General features: G+C 31.4%; 1 protein-coding gene across 11 annotated transcripts in view; it reads right to left on the bottom strand.

Moving 5' to 3' along the window:
- Nucleotides 1–16443, bottom strand: part of Dmd (dystrophin) — a 2205817-nt gene that overhangs the window by 1213148 nt on the left and 976226 nt on the right. For all 11 annotated transcript variants that reach the window (XM_058572890.1, XM_046425263.2, XM_046425265.2 and 8 more), the window contains one exon: nt 10999–11193. In XM_058572890.1, the coding sequence (XP_058428873.1) occupies nt 10999–11193 (195 nt within the window). The remainder of the gene's footprint in view (nt 1–10998; nt 11194–16443) is intronic.

The raw sequence follows: 16443 nt of genomic DNA, 5'->3' as shown, positions 1-16443 counted from the left end.
ACTGACTTACACAGGGCAAAGGAGAGATGTAAGGAAGCAATTGTTTTTCTCTTACTTGAAAATTGGACATATGGCATTTACTTTTTTAGAACCAGGATATACTTTTAAGTCTTTTTTAACTGGGCAGAGGAGGGTCAGCTGGGTTTATAGAGAGAAATTGGAAGGCAATTCAAAGATACAAAGAAATATCAAAAATTGGTAATGGTCAAGGGAATGGGATGAAGAAAAGAGGGCAGGATATTTTCTTCTTTTTCACTTTATAGTCTTTATTCCATTTAAATATGCAGTCAGGAATATCTTGCTCTTTTTATAAAGAACTGAAAATCCATTATGAATGGTCAAGCAGGTTTATACATGATAAAATGTAACCAACTGTGCACAAATTAATGCAAATGATATTAGACTACTTTTGAAATTGTAAACATGTTTGGTAAAATTATGCCCAGTTTTTAAATAACTCATGTTGTTGATGTTTGTGCAACATACTTTATTGTGGTGTTTCCATAGGGGAATAGAAAAGAAAAACTACTCTTTCATAAATTGTTCTGAACATAAATTCATAAGTCTAAAGAAAAACAATTTTAGAACCCCAAAAGAAACAAACAAACCAAAAACATGAAAGGAAGCAGGATCCAAACTCTCTACTCAATTTCCTTACCACTTAGTTTACACTAATGATAAGAATGTCTTTATCCTTTTGTCTAAAATTTGGCAAATTAAATTTGGTGATTGGTAGTAATTGGTGCCCCTTAGTCATATGTGGTTTAAAACACAAAGATCTTAATTTGTTTTCTGAAAATGATTAATAATATGCATAATACTAAAAAATAATCAGACTTCACTAAAGGGAATTATACCAAGTTGAACTATATGAAATTGCTAGTATTGGAACATTTAACTGACATGATGACACTTCATAATGATCAGCTTAAAATTATTACAGTATTAACATACTCATGATTATACATTTAAGCAGGAAAAATGAATACAAACTAGCTTTTTAAAATGGTAAAGGAAAAACTACAAAAATAAGTAATAAGGGCAAAATTCAAGTCTCCAAAGATAAAAGGGGATAAAACCCCATTATTGATTCAATTATTCCTCACTTAGAGCTTCACTAATTTTATTTTAAGTCATGGTTCTAAACTTAGAACAGAGAGTCTTGAACTGCTGAAATAGAAACTGAAAAAAATGAATTTTACATATTTCATTTAAAAAGCAAAGCTATAAAGAAAGAAATATACAAACAAACAAGAAAACAACAATCTCTTCTTGTTAAACATTATGGTACATGGAGACTTGACGTGATTTAGATTTTGCACTTTTGCATATTAAGATAAATATTATAAAAGTGATAGGTGAATGGAAACTATTACCCCTGAATAAATAGCTCTGGAGATGAAGAAATGTGATTGAAAATATATAACATTCTCTGAGAGAAATTGTATCAAAAGCAAACATTTTCAGTCTACATGTGTTCTCTTCTTTTAAACTTTTTAAACTTTAACCTATATGCCAACACTGGAAATACCTTTATGTATATTTTATGTGGTTGTTAACATTTTATTTAAAGTTTTAAAATATGAATATACAATTATATAAGTTTTAACACATTCTTAAATATAATTTGTTTTTTAGAGTTTTTTACATGGAAATTTATTTTACACTAATTTTATGATTTGGGGATATTTGATAAAGCAATATGGAGTTCACAAATTGTTATTGTTTAGATGTGATGTCCCAAAAAAACTCACGTGTGAGAAGATACAAGAAGATTTGGAAGAGAAATGACTGAGTTATGGCTTGAACGTAATTAGTGAATTAATCGTTGATGGGATTAACTGGTAGTAACTGGAGGCAAGTGGGTTGTGGCTGGAGGGGGTCAGTCATTGGGGGCTTTGGGGTACATATTCTATCCTTTATTTATATGCCCCTATTCTTATGAATGAAAATGTTTATTCTCTATCTTTATATATTTTATACTTGTAAACTCCTTTTAATTTTACAGGAGCTCACAATGAGAGATTGTCTTGAGCCTCAGAGAAGACTTTGGACTTGAACTTTGAGCAATCTCCGAACTGTTAAGACTGTGTGGACTCTTGAGAATGGAGTAAATTTCTTTTGTGCTTTCAGATGATTGTGAGATTTTGGGGTCCAGGGGTTGAATCTTATGTTTTAGATGTGGTGTCCACCAAAAGCCATGTGTGAGAAAATGCAAGAAGGTTTGGAGGAAAAATTTTCAGTGAATTAATCCCTGAGTTGTAACTAGAGGCAGGTTGGATGTGACTGAAGGAGGTGGGCCATAGGTACATGGCTTTGGGATATATATTTTTTATCTGGAGAGTGGAGTCACTCTCTGCTTCCTGATCATCATGTTAACTACTTCCTTCTGCCACACTCTTCTGCCATAATGTTCTGCCTCATCTCAAGACCTGATGAATGAAGCTGGCAGTCCATGGGCTGAGACCTCTGAAACCATGAGCCCCCAAATATACTTTTCTTTCTCTAAAATTTTTCTGGTTGGGTCTTTTAGTCACAGCAAGGAAAAAGCTAATTAAAACACAAACCTTGAAATTTACATAGTCATGTATTTCAATAAGAATATTTCTGTATAATCTTAGTTAAATTCACACTATCTTCACAACAGTATTATAAAGTAGTCTGGGACAGGTATTGTCATTGATTCAATTTCAATACTGAGAAAACAGGGTTAAGCTGGGTGCAGTGGTGCATGCCTGTATTCCCAGAAGCTTGGGAGGCTGAGGCAGGAAGATCATGAGTTCAAAGCCAACCTCATCAATTTAGTAAGGCCGTAAGCAACTCAGTGAGACCCTGTCTCTAAATAAAACATAAAAAGGCCTGGGAATGTGGCTCAGTGATTGAGCACCTCTGGGTTCAATCCCTGGTACCAAAAAAAGGGAGGGTTACCAATTTTATTTGACTTGCCTAAGTGCATAGCTTTTAAGAATCAGGTTCAGTATCCAAGTCTTTTAGGTTCAAATCCCGTGCTTTGACAAACTCTCTAGCCTAATGCTTGTTATGGCCATATAATGAAATTTCAGTGATTAGTAAAAATATTAGTAATATTTGAATTATATATGGGTTGCCTGCCACATACTTTCATCAATGATTGATTTAAATTTCAGCATGTATGAACCCAATTAAAATATCTTCCTGGTGATATTCGCGTATTTTTTTAAGAACTCAAATGCCAGGATAATTCAGGATATAATATAAAAGAGGCTAATTTTATTTTTTTCTTTTAATCTTGGGACCAATAGACTAACATTACTCTGTCCTTTTCTATCACAGAGTTCATGCTAGGATGTGCCAGACTGTCAAACATTCATTTAAGAGATATACATTGAGTGTCTATTGGGTGCCAGGTAGTGTTACAGGAGATGAAGATGCATCTTTACTAAAGAAGAAAAAGAAGATTTTTTTTTTTCCTCCTGGTGGTTGGGCATATGATGGATGTTGGTTACCATAGGGAACAAGTCAGGAGTAGATGGCTCTTTTGCAATCCATTGTAAAATCTGAAAATTTTATTTTTTGCTATGGCTGATTCATCATCATCATCATCTTGATAAATGTAGCATAAAATGGGTATACATACCTGTAAAAGCATGCATATGTGCCTTTAGATTTATAAAGCACTGAACTATTATTTTCACATTTGGGGAAGGTGAAAATAATAGCTTTGAGCAATTTAAGGTATCAGAAATGCTTTGAGACACTTTGTAACTTGGATAACAAAGAGGCATACAACCTCTAATTCTAAGAAAAAAAAATAGAAAACCCCATTAGTATCTCCTTTGGCAGTAGCCTTTAGGAATTAGATCATCTTAAAATTGAAGAAGAGAAATTGGAGTGCCAAAGACTCAAACTCTACCTCATTCTCACTTTCTGGAATTTGTCTTTATCTGGAAGATGAAGGTAATACCCTATATATGAGAAAACAGGGTTAAGCTGGGTGCAGTGGTACATGGAAGATGAAGGTAATACCCTATATAAAACTTATACTTAATATGTAACATCAGCTGCCAAGCAATACATTAATGGCATATCAAATTGGGAAGTATGTTCAATCAAAAAGCATTAAAGGATTTATTAACTGTGTTTCCCTGAGCTTCTAAAGATTTTTGAAAATTTACATTTTGTGACTCTAAAGTAAGTTGACCTTATAATTTTTTCTGCATAGATTATAATCTACATATGAAAAATACTTCGTATGCATAACTATGTATTTTTTCCAAAATATTTTTCATACAATGATATAATGTACTCATGCAAATAATGAATCACTAATTATATATCACAGATAAAAATAGCAGCATAAGTAGTCAAAGCATAGCTTGAATAGTTCAGGAATAGAAGGAAAACCTCCCTACAGCTAAGTTGCAACCTCACAATTTCTATCGGCCTCATGATTTTTAAATTTTAATATGGAAGTCTATTAAAATGTGTATTTTAGGGATTATCAAAATAGTATTGCTAGCAAAATGGAAGGAGTCGGAATGAGTTGTTCTTTTTCTTTTTCTTCCAGCACTGGGGATTGAAATCAGGAGTGCTTTATTACTGAGGTACTTCCACAGTCCTTTTTATTTTATCTTTTATTTTGAGACAGGGTCTCACTAATTTGTTCCCTAGAACTTGTTATCCTACTGCCTCTGTCTCCCAAATTTCTGGGATTACAGATGTGTGCCACTGTGCCCAGAAGAGTGAGTTTTTAAAATATATTTTAGCCGAATTGGGAATAAATTGTAGCAAGAAATCAATTTAGCACAACTGTTGGACATGATAAAATAATGGTGGGGAGAAAGGAAAAATAATATTCTATAAAAGAGAGATAAGAATAAAATGTAAAAGAAAACAATACCAAAACACATATAAATATGAGCCAGATATGTCCATAATAAAATGTTTATAATCTCCTCACTATAAGATACATGAAAAATTAGGTACTCTACCAATGATTTAAGCAGGATTCATACTATAATTGATAAATTAATATTTATATGTAGTACAGAAATATATATATATATATATATATATATATATATATATATATATATATATATATCAAATCAAACAAATATATCCCATATCATATAAACAGATGAAGAAAATATTTATAACTAAATAAATGTGCTAGTTGAAAGAATTAAATTTTCCTCAGAGAAATCATTAGCTGATTACATTATTCAAAATATTTATATATAGGCTGAAAGATCAGTTCTACAATGTGGTAATAATACATTAATAAAAATTACATTTTCCATGTACTAAACTGTTAAATGAGAAATTTTAAGTAGAATTCAAGAGGCATTTGTAATCAAAATTGGCTTTGAGATTTTATACGATCCATGATTATTTAATTTAGAATAACTGCAAAGTCTTTCAGCTGTTACATTATTAAATTGATAAAAAATCCAATGCTTTTTCTAGCATGCCCTGTATTACAATATGCACATAAACAATCATTCTTTTATTTTCCTTCAGGTATGTTGTTCAGATTTGTACATATGGTGCCTCCCGCTATTATCTACTTCCCCTAGTACCAGAATATAAAAATAGTCACTTTGCTCATGGCAATGTTGTCTTCATTTAAGTGATTGGCATTATTAAATTTTTGCTTAAATAGCATGAAGTAGATTCCAAAGGAAAAAGATCTTAACCAGGTTATAGTATCTTGGTTACCAGTACTTTTGTCCCTACTTCAAAGCAAAACTGAAATGTAGAAGACAAAAATATCAAAGAACTTTATAATCTTCAAGAGATCCTCTTCCAAGTTCAAGGAACACCAGCATTTTCCTACTTGGGCCCAAATCTGCTGAGAAAGTCTTTTTATTCACATATTCTCAAGTTCGATATAAATATAGGTATGGATTCACTATATTTACTTTGAAAACCTTTTTACAATCTAACATTATCTTACTATTACCTAGTCCAAGCCACCAGCATCTATCTCTCATTCAACTGGACTCTTCTTTTACCCTTGGTTACGTATACTTCTATACTCAACCCAAGAGTCAGTGTGATCCTATTAAAACATACATCAGATCATGTCACTCATCTGTTCCAAAACCAACAATGGCTCCCATCTCACTCAGAGTGAAAGGTAATCTTTATAATATCCCACTAGGTCATCCATAATTGGGACTCCCCAAAAGCCTATGATCTTATCCCCTATTTCCCTCTCCATATCATGCTTTACTCCAGCTACATTGGCTTTCTTGCTGTTCCTTGATCAAGAAGGGTTCACTCCCACATTTGGGTCTTTGTTTCCTCTACCCATACAGCAGGGCTGACTGCCTTATTTTCTTCCAGTTTAGCTCAAATGTCCTTTATAATCTATTTAAAAGTACAAACCCATCTCTTGCCATTCCATCTACGCCTAACTCTTTGATGGTCCTGTATTCCCTTATTGAACTCTACATTGTTTTTTTAAATAATATATATTAACTTGTAATATTCAATATTTACTTATTTATTTATTGTTTATTTCCTTATGTTCTATCTCCTACTACTATAATAAAAACTGGCTAAAGGGAAAGATACATTGGTTTTGTTCACCATTTTTTAAGCACATAGAAATAATGCCTGGCACATAGCAAGAACTTAATAAATATGTTGGAAAAGATAAACTCTCACTCCTTATATTACTACTTATCTTATCAACTCATTATAAGTCTCAATAGCCATACATAAAACGTGAACACCTTTGCTTTTTGAGTTTACTACCAATTCTTCCTTGTGCAGTTTTGGTTGAACAAGGGCTGCCTTTATTTCCTGATCCTACTTAAAGTATATATTAGGAACAAGTCTTCTGCTCTCACCTGTGAGCTTTCTTCATATGTTCATTATTCTTGTCACACTCTTGATAGCATGGTTTAGATTTAAAATGTCCCCCAAAGTCTTATGTGTTGAAGGCTTGGTCTCTAATAAAGCAATGTTCAGAGGTGGTGCTTTGTGGAAGTGATTAGATCATGAGGCCTCTGACCTTATAAGCAGATTAATGATAGCTGAATAGACTTCTTGGAGGCAGTAAAAACTTTAGGCAGGTGAAGCATGGTTGGAGCAAGTAGGTTCACTTGTCCCTGTTCCTTTTCTTTCTCTCTTTCTGTTTCTCTGTCATCTGTCTGTCTTCCCATACCCTCTCCTTTCCAGCTAGCTTAAGCTGAGAAGCTTTCCTCTGCCATGCCCTGCACTATGATATTCTCCTCACCTCAAGCTCAAAGCAATGCTTCTGGTTGAACATGTACTGAAACTTGTGAAACAATGAGCCAAATTAAAGCTTTCCTCTTTTAAGTTGATTATTTCAGATATTTTGAACACAGCAATGAATATCTGGCTAACACACCTGTCTACCAAAAATACAGCATATTTTATCCACAATACAGCATCTATACTATCATTAATTTAAATAAGCCAATTGAAATGATACATGCATGGCTTCTTTATTTCCCTTTATTTACTTGTTTTTATTTATTTTCTTTTACCTTTCCTTCTCCCCTTCTTCCTTTCTTTTATGGAATCTTTCTAAGTTGACATCAAATCATCTAGAACTAGATTCTAGGATATTTTCCTTTGAATTGGGCATGGCAGACTTAATATTCTACCTTATTTTACCCACATTTGCCTTCACTATGCTCAACATAACACCCTAGAAATAACTACATGAAAGGTAGCTAAGAGCAGAGATTTTGGGGTTGTTTTGCTTGGGTTAAAGTCCTGGCTTCACTAATACTAGTGAGGTCAACTTTGCCTGCTTACTTTATATTTATTTTTTTTTTCATGTATAAAATGGTTATATTAGCTTCAATATGTCATAGATTTCTGGGCAGAATTAAGAAGTAAATAGAGGTAAGTTATTAAAACTTGAGTACCTAGGTTGATTCTCATTATAGCAAAAAGTAAAGCCTACTTCTCATCCTCATAAGCTAGGTTCATATTGGGGGAATTCTACACTAGTGGCATAAAGGATTTCCAAGGATTTCTATTGACAAGTGTTTATTCCACAGGGTATATACCTTTATTATTACTATTTTTTATAATTGTCCTAGTAAAAGTTCTCCTGCAAGCTGACCCTAAGACAAGAATATGCATGCAATTAATTCATTTTGGAAATGATCCTAGGAAACAGTGACAAGGGAGTTGATTAAGAGAGGGAGTAAAGAACATGATATGAGGCACATTTCTGCTAAGTTAAATGGGATCTCTGTTTTGATTCTGAATGTTGGGTTAACCCAACTGAAGGGTGCTTATTCATCAAAGCCATCACTTATGGCTAGAGATTTGCTGAACATGCTAAGATTTAACTCCTAGAAACATCTAGGCTTTGATGACTAGAAAGAAAATGAAGGCAAAGAGTCAGAGTTCAGGGAAAGCTGAGTGAGGAAAAGGTATGGGTGAGGTCTCAAGAGTGTGATGTATCATACACCAATGAAATGGAAACTTTCAGTAAAATCAGTTATACAGAGACATTAGGATAAATTGTTTTGTTTTGGACTCCTAAATGGATAATTTCTACTTTCATGATGGGATTTTGATTATTAAAAGCCTTTGGTGCAAAACTTTTGGTAAGTTAAAGCTGTAATGCAAACATTTCTATGTTCATGCTTTATATGAAATATTTCAAAACAAGATTTGGTGATTTAACCTAGAAGTTTTATTTTGGTAAATTTTATTAAGACATTGTTTTTCTTAAAATACAAAGTACAAGTTATTCCTAATAGAATCTAAAACTTTCAAAGATTTTAATTGTTTCTAAATTATGGTGGCATTGTCTATGTTATGAATACTATTAACTTCTTACATATAAGACTCACAATTGATTAGCAATGCTAATATTGGCTCTGAAATAAGAATAAATATTACTTACGTGTATTGTTTCTCACTCATCTTTAGTTATACCTTAGCTAGTGTATTAGCAGTTAATGAAGATTTTCAGATACAGGTAGGCTATCTATATAATCTCTGTCCAAATGATTAGATAACTTTTATGTTTAATATATCTAGTGGGGTACTAATTTAGCTATGTTTTTTTCAGAAAATAATTATTTTAACTTATTACACAATATTTTTGTTGCACTGTACCTTCACTGAACATGTATATTACACCTACTATAGTTGTGTGATTTGATCCATGCACTTCTGTCAAAAATAAAATTAACTGCAATCTAATTTTGAAACTTCCCAACCAGTAGCTGTACAATGTATGCACTACTTTTCTATTTTTACTACTGTATAATGACAGTGATGAATGCCTTTAAGAGGAAATACATATTCACTGAAATAACTGAACTCAAAACTATCCCCCTTCAAAAAGTTCATGAAGGTAGTAAGCCCATTTGCCTGCTGCAGAAATTTTGTTGAGAGAGAGATGGAATTATACCCACAACTGCATCTCATGAGGATTCAATAACCTAGCTAAATTCAACTTGCAGTAATAGCTCCTTACAAACACAGTAATTGATACTATTACATTTGGTGTCAACTATACTAATATTAAATTTATAAGTATGAACAAATTGTTAGCTATGAGTTTAGCCAGGGACCTGTCATTCTAAGTGTGCCAGGTTAAGATGCACGGACACAATGATATTTAGTGGGTAGCTAAATATATTATATATAACTATAATACAGGGTCACTAGTCTCCTGACCACCATGTCTACAAAACACGAAAAGGAATGAATATTAGCTGATTAGCAGTGATTCACATATCAAATGACAATGATGCATTTAGAAACTGTGTTGATATAAGAATTTAGTTAGTGTGAGTAATGACAGGTATGATGGCATTACTCCTTTATCAATTGACTGGATTTCTTTTCTTCACTGTATCCATAAGTGATTTCACTTTTACTTCAAAAAGAATAAGAAACAGCACAATATTGAAATGAACGGACTAGTTCCAGAGATACATATAGCTCTTATTTTTATTCTGTAATTTTATAGCTTATTTGATATAAGATATTAAAGTCAAGTCATTCGAGATATTGAAACACCAATTTCCAAAACAAACAGCATTATCTATTTGTGTACTTAGGCAGACAAATGTGTGACATGGAATGAGCTCCTAAGAAATCATTTAGAGTAAAAATGCTTTCACTAATATGTACTGATGATAGCAAACTCATCTTCTGTCTATATTCTTATGCTGTTTGCACTAAAAAATACCAAGCTCTGGTTATGCTATAATATTTCATTTTGAGTGTGAAATGTATGATCACAAAAATTATCTTGAAGACACACATTATTATGTATATTTTCTTCATACTACATTTATTTATCTTCAGACACTGCCTTCTAAAATTCATTGCATATTCCCTCACCATTATTTGTCTTGGTTCAGAATTCAGTAACATGCTGTTATTAGTTTGAAAGAAAAAAGCTGTATTTGGGTAGTAGCCTTTGGCTGGTAGTTTTAAAATAGTTAATTGATTTCTATTTACATTACCTATATTATAGCATATGTGTTGACATTTATTTAAAATTAAATATCTATATTATAAGTGGAAAATTTAAAAATGAAAACAACACATAACATACAACTTTAAATCTCATCTAATTTGACTTTTTGGGGAAAAAAAGTAAAGTACTGGTTGGAAATGAAATGTTTCTCTATCAAAGCTTGCTTTTTGTGAACACTTTCTGCCCTGGGTACCTCCAAAAACTTTGTTTTGGAAAGCATCTTGACCCTAAATATTATCAAATATCATTTCTAATTTATGTTTCAATTTCTATACCTTATTACTCAAGCTACCCATTCTATGTTTTTAGAATTGTCATAAAAATTTATGATTATGTCAAAATGAACCCAACTATTATATATAACTATAATGCATGAATAAAAAAAAAACATTAAAAAACAAATATTCCATGAGTAAGTAAAAATACCTTCATTATGTATACAATTTAAGCCAATTATTCTGGTAATATAAATGACCAATGTGATCATCTTGTAAAATCTAAATGAAAGAGATTTGTTTTACCTTCAAAGACTCCTCTTGTTTAAAAAGATCTTCAAAATCTTTAGCACAGAGTTCAGGCGCATTGAGAAGTTGTTCCACTTCTGATAGGGCTTGTGAGACATGAGTGATCTCAGTCAGATAAGTAGAAGGCACATAAGAAATTTCCAAAGGCATGTCTTCAGTCATCACTACCATTGTTTCTTCACGGAGAGTGTGCTGGTATAGATATACAAAAGAATAATATTTTTAGCTTCTTATAATAAAAAGTCATTCATTGAGTTGTTATAGACTCCAGTGTATAGCTGACAGAAGGTTGAAAATGGATTACAAAGAAACTCATTATGATAACTCTAGTAAAATATTTTTATTGTTTATTACCCTCTTCAAAAAAATGTTAGAAGCACTTTATAATAAGAGATACATACACACTAGCACCATGAATATAAGATGAAAGACGAACAGTCATAAGGCTGAGAGGAGAATAGTTTTACCCTAAAAAAACAATGTTTACAGCTGCCTTTTAATTCTAAGCTTACTGGAAATCTAGGTGTGGGGTGGGGTGAGGTTTCTGCATTTGTTTTATTTATAACAAAGGAACACTTTCTATCCTTATTCCTCCCTTTTCTTGATTTATGTACAGGAGTCATAAAGTGGTTTTATTTAGTATGTAATTTTCTATTCAGCACAACCCTACCCCAAATCCCAGATTTTTAACCCTACTCATTAATGTTAGTTTCTTATTAAGCTAATTAAGATGCTAAATGAGTAGGGTGACTCTGGAATTCAAATCTTAATAAGAACTCCAGAGTGTCCTGAGATCTAAGAGAGAATTCTTTCTGTATCTTCACTTTTCTAAGTGCTAGGAGTATCTAAGTGCTGGTATCTAAGTGCTAGGAGTGATAAGAATTTGAAGCTTAAAGTTTTTTGAGGGTTTGCAAGTGGTGTCTCTTTTCCTATTCTTTTTAAGAGCAAGAAATAAATACCATTTGGCACACAAATTTATAAAGATGGATGACCTCTGCACCCTTCTGTCTACAGTATAGGCAGCGACATTTTTGTAATTGAAACTATTCTCCCAGTAACTTTGTTTTCAATTGATCAAATGCCACCTGTCTGTTGATAGGGTCAACTGAGGATTTAAGTGGCAGGGTCTCTGGGGAAAGCTGGACAATAAGCATGCTAACACAGCTATTTATTACTACACAGACTTTTTCAACAAGACCACATTCATTTTTGCAATAATTATAATAAAATGGACTTTGTGATTCCAGACTGACTCCTACACAAACATGAGTCAAAATTATAGGCTGATCAATTTGTTTTCTTTTAATTTATCTGGCCCAGGATTCTTTATACTCAATACTTACATGATAATTTAGATGTCTCATCTAATTATGATGTAGCAAATTCACAGAATTGCACAGATTAAACTTTAAGTGACATAGTCATACATTTTACAAAATTGATTTATTGTATACATCATAATCAAATCCACGACACATGTTTCTGCATGATCAATGGAAATATATATATACATTTCTAATTTGCTTTTTGAGTGATATTAGAAACTTGAGATAAAGTTTGATGAAGACAATTCAACATTTCAGCATAGATTTCAAAATCCAAATTCTCAAATTCTCCATTACAAACCAAACATTTCAACAATTAAAAAATAGATTTATACTTATACACATAGCCCCCTGAATTTTTATATGTGTATATATATATATATATATATATATATATATATATCACATGTGTAGATGTTATATATGTGCATACATGTATATACACATATACATATGCATACTACATATATATGTGTATATATAAAATTCAGGGGGTCTATGTGTATATGTTTATGTATTGATATGTATACATATATCTATATATATGTATATATGCATACATACATACATATCTGTGTATATAGACATATATGTATATATATGCATGTATGTACAACATATATATATACATATATATGTATATATATAGTATATATATATACATATATATATATATATACATACATATATATACTATATATATATAAATTCAGGGGGTATTTGAGTGTAAAATATCCACCGACTCATGGAGTTTAAGTATTAGAGTCAGTAGAGCAAGTCAAACAAAGTTATTGTAACTCACATGCATCCCATCAGTCAGATGACTATGTTGTTCTTAACAAAATCTCCAAGCTAATAGATTTGTGTTTTTTAATTGTATAAGTTGCTTTAACCCCTGAGGTAAAAACCTACATCATCAATAACAAGCATAATTCTTATAACATTTTATATAATGATGCAATTACATTTGTTTGTAATGCAATGCATTTTATTCTTACTTTTAGAGAACAGTTTTATTAGGGACAGAGTTGGGTGGAGGACAGATTACATTTTTTCTTTTAATAATTATTTTGTTGTATTAACCAAGATGTTGTTTGTGAATTAGACAGAACTTCAAAATATTTAAAGAACTTCTAAGTCTCATTAAAAAATGTGTGAATTCCAAAAGGTTTTGATGTTTATTCTCATGATTTTTTCTTAAAAGAAAAATAATTGACAGTTCTTCATATCTTTTTTTCTGTTTTTTATTGATATGCAGTTTTCTTAATGTTCATTACCAAGATGTGGCATAATCTCAGCTATTTAGATGCATATTGGTGCCTTATAAACATAGTAATTATGGATTATAGATTGCAAGGAATTGAGAAGCTAAATACAATAAAGAAAGGAGATACTAAAACTCACATATGACTTCTAACTTGGATTCACTTTCTGAAAAAAAAGTTTAAAACCCAAATTTCTACTTCTTTGGCATTTGTAGTTAATTATATTTTAATATGCACAGAGGAACTTTAAATGAGTTTTACTTTAATAATTAGTGTAAACCACACATCTCTGAAGACTGGAATGCTGAGTCTCAGCAAAAAATATCTAAGGTCAGCTGCAGTTCCAAACCAGGGCTCTGAGAACATCTGCAGCACACTTTCCTCTGGCTTCTCATTTGTTAAGCTTTTCTTTACTTGATCACATGTGTCTGTCATAGATTTTTTTTTATTGCCTACGAATTAATGTACTTTTTCCCCTTCATAATAAACATTGAAAAACACATCAAAATAAAAAGCATTTTCACCTCTATCTCAATGGAATACTCTTTTAGGGTCACATCATAAGGCATCTATTCAAATCCCCAAATTTTCAAATAATTGAAATTTTACATCTGGTTCTAGAAACAATTTTTGTTATTTCAAAAATATTCTTTAAAACTGAAGCCTTTATTAACCTTATTATGATACCCTTCAAAGAAACATTGGCCATTTTTATAGAAAGCTCTATTAATATGCATATTGAGATCATTTTCAAGATCATCAGAGATAGGTCTTGGAGCAATGGTGTCCCTTCGTGAAAATAAATGGACTAATCATGCCACATCCTGTCCATTCTATGCTCAGTTACAGCATGAAGACATTCTCTGGAACATTTAGACATATTTAAACCTTTACAATTGATAAGACCAAAGAAAAGGAAAGGTGGAATCTTTTACTTTAGAAAAGATCTGATTGAGAAAACCATTACATTTTTTGCTGTCCTAAACTACTGCTAATTAAATAATCTTTTTCCTCTTACCAAAAATATATTAGTATGCCTTTAATTCCTAAAATGTCTCTTATTAAAATTCCCTTTGGTCACGGATTCAGCTATATTTTATAAAATAAACCCAGAATAGCAAATATGCATTCCATATATTTAATGAATACTTATTTATGGGAGGATATTTCTGTTCTACTATCTTGATATATAGCATCCAGCGATCATAGATAACACATGTTAAGTAGTACAGATCAACCAAATAGAGAAAACTAAAGTAGGATTATGTGAAATTTGGGGAGAAATAGATATATTCAAAATAACTCTGACACTACTATGAAACTATCAACTCAGTTTCAAGAAAAATGTTTTATAAAATTTCAATTTTTATAATATTTTAATTTATTATAATATTATAATACATATGATAATTTTAATATATAGTAACATATTATAATTTTTATATACAAGAAATTGCCAAAAATTAAATCAAGAGAGTCAGGCATTTGGAGATCTAGTTTACTATCTATTCCTCAAAAGTATATTTTGCTGGGCACAGTGGTGCACGCCTGTAACCCCAGCAGCTCCAGAGGCTAATGCAGGAGTATCACAGGTTCCAATCCGGCCTTAGCAATTTACAAGACTGTAAGCAGCCTAGTGAGAACCTGTTTCCAAATAAAAAATAAAAAAGGGGTGGGGATGGCTCAGTGGTTAAGTGCCTCTGGGCTCAATCCCTTTACACCCCTAAAAAAAGTATATCATTCTTTTTGACACAGTTATGCATGTTTATAATGAATAAACTATATCCACTGAATAATTTCCAGTTTGGTTTAATACAAATTTTAGAAAGTTATTAAAAATCAGTGTAATTGGAAGTATCATGTTCATTTTATCTTCTTTATGCAAAACCCATGCACTCATATTGAGATTAAGCCTTTTCATTTGAATTTCATTAATTCTGCCTTGAATAATTATATCCTCCTGAATTCTGATATGTACAAATCCTGGTTAACCTTTTGAAAATTAACTTGCTTTTGGTAACATTCTTTACCATCTTATATCATTATAGATATTCATGCATCATTAGGAAGTGCTATACCCATACTAATTCATTTTTATTTCTATTCATTTTCATTTTAACTATATATACCCAAATGAATACACTATCCTACCTTCTAGTAACAAAGGTCAAAAGTCCAAAATTGACTATTTTTATTTAAAAATAGAAAGTTTAATCAATACTTAAAAAGGATTATTATAGAACACAACTATGATTTGTATGAACTAAAGTTGAAGTCAAAATGGTTTTGAGAGTTTGAGGTATGTAAGTAGGCATAGGCATCAGTTATAAATTTTTAAATAAACTTTAGTTTATCTGAAAGTTGAGTTATCACATTTTTCCATTTCTTAAAATTTGTTTCTTGAAGGGTCACATAACTGCATGAGATAAACGCAATTCTGTTTTGAAAGAAATGATGCATTACATCAGGATTTTTAACAGAAAATGTCTTCCTCCATGATTTAAAGAACTTTTCTCCCCTTCAAATGCATTGTGGCTAGTGGCCCATTTATGAGTTATGAGGTCAAAGATACTTAAGAAGAAAAATGTATTATATGCCATATTATTATGACATATGCCTCACAATATCAATATATCGCATATAAATATGATACACAGAAAATATGTCAATGCATTTAGAATCTAATAAAGGATATTATCTAAAGAAAATTAATATAATGATGGGGTCATCGTTTTACTTCATAGTGCTAACATAAAGATGTTGAATCCTCAAAATAACATTTATTTATTAATAAATTGAATCATGATAGGAAAATCTGTTAATTTATATCTTATCATATTCTTTTTTCTCCA

Source organism: Marmota monax, unplaced genomic scaffold, assembly GCF_021218885.2.
Source record: "Marmota monax isolate L192 unplaced genomic scaffold, Marmota_monax_Labrador192_F-V1.1 WCK01_AAM20220418_F8-fsc00075, whole genome shotgun sequence".
NCBI classification, from domain to species: Eukaryota; Metazoa; Chordata; class Mammalia; order Rodentia; family Sciuridae; genus Marmota; species Marmota monax.
Note: the sequence above shows the minus strand (reverse complement) of the source record. Positions and strands in the feature narration are given on the sequence as shown.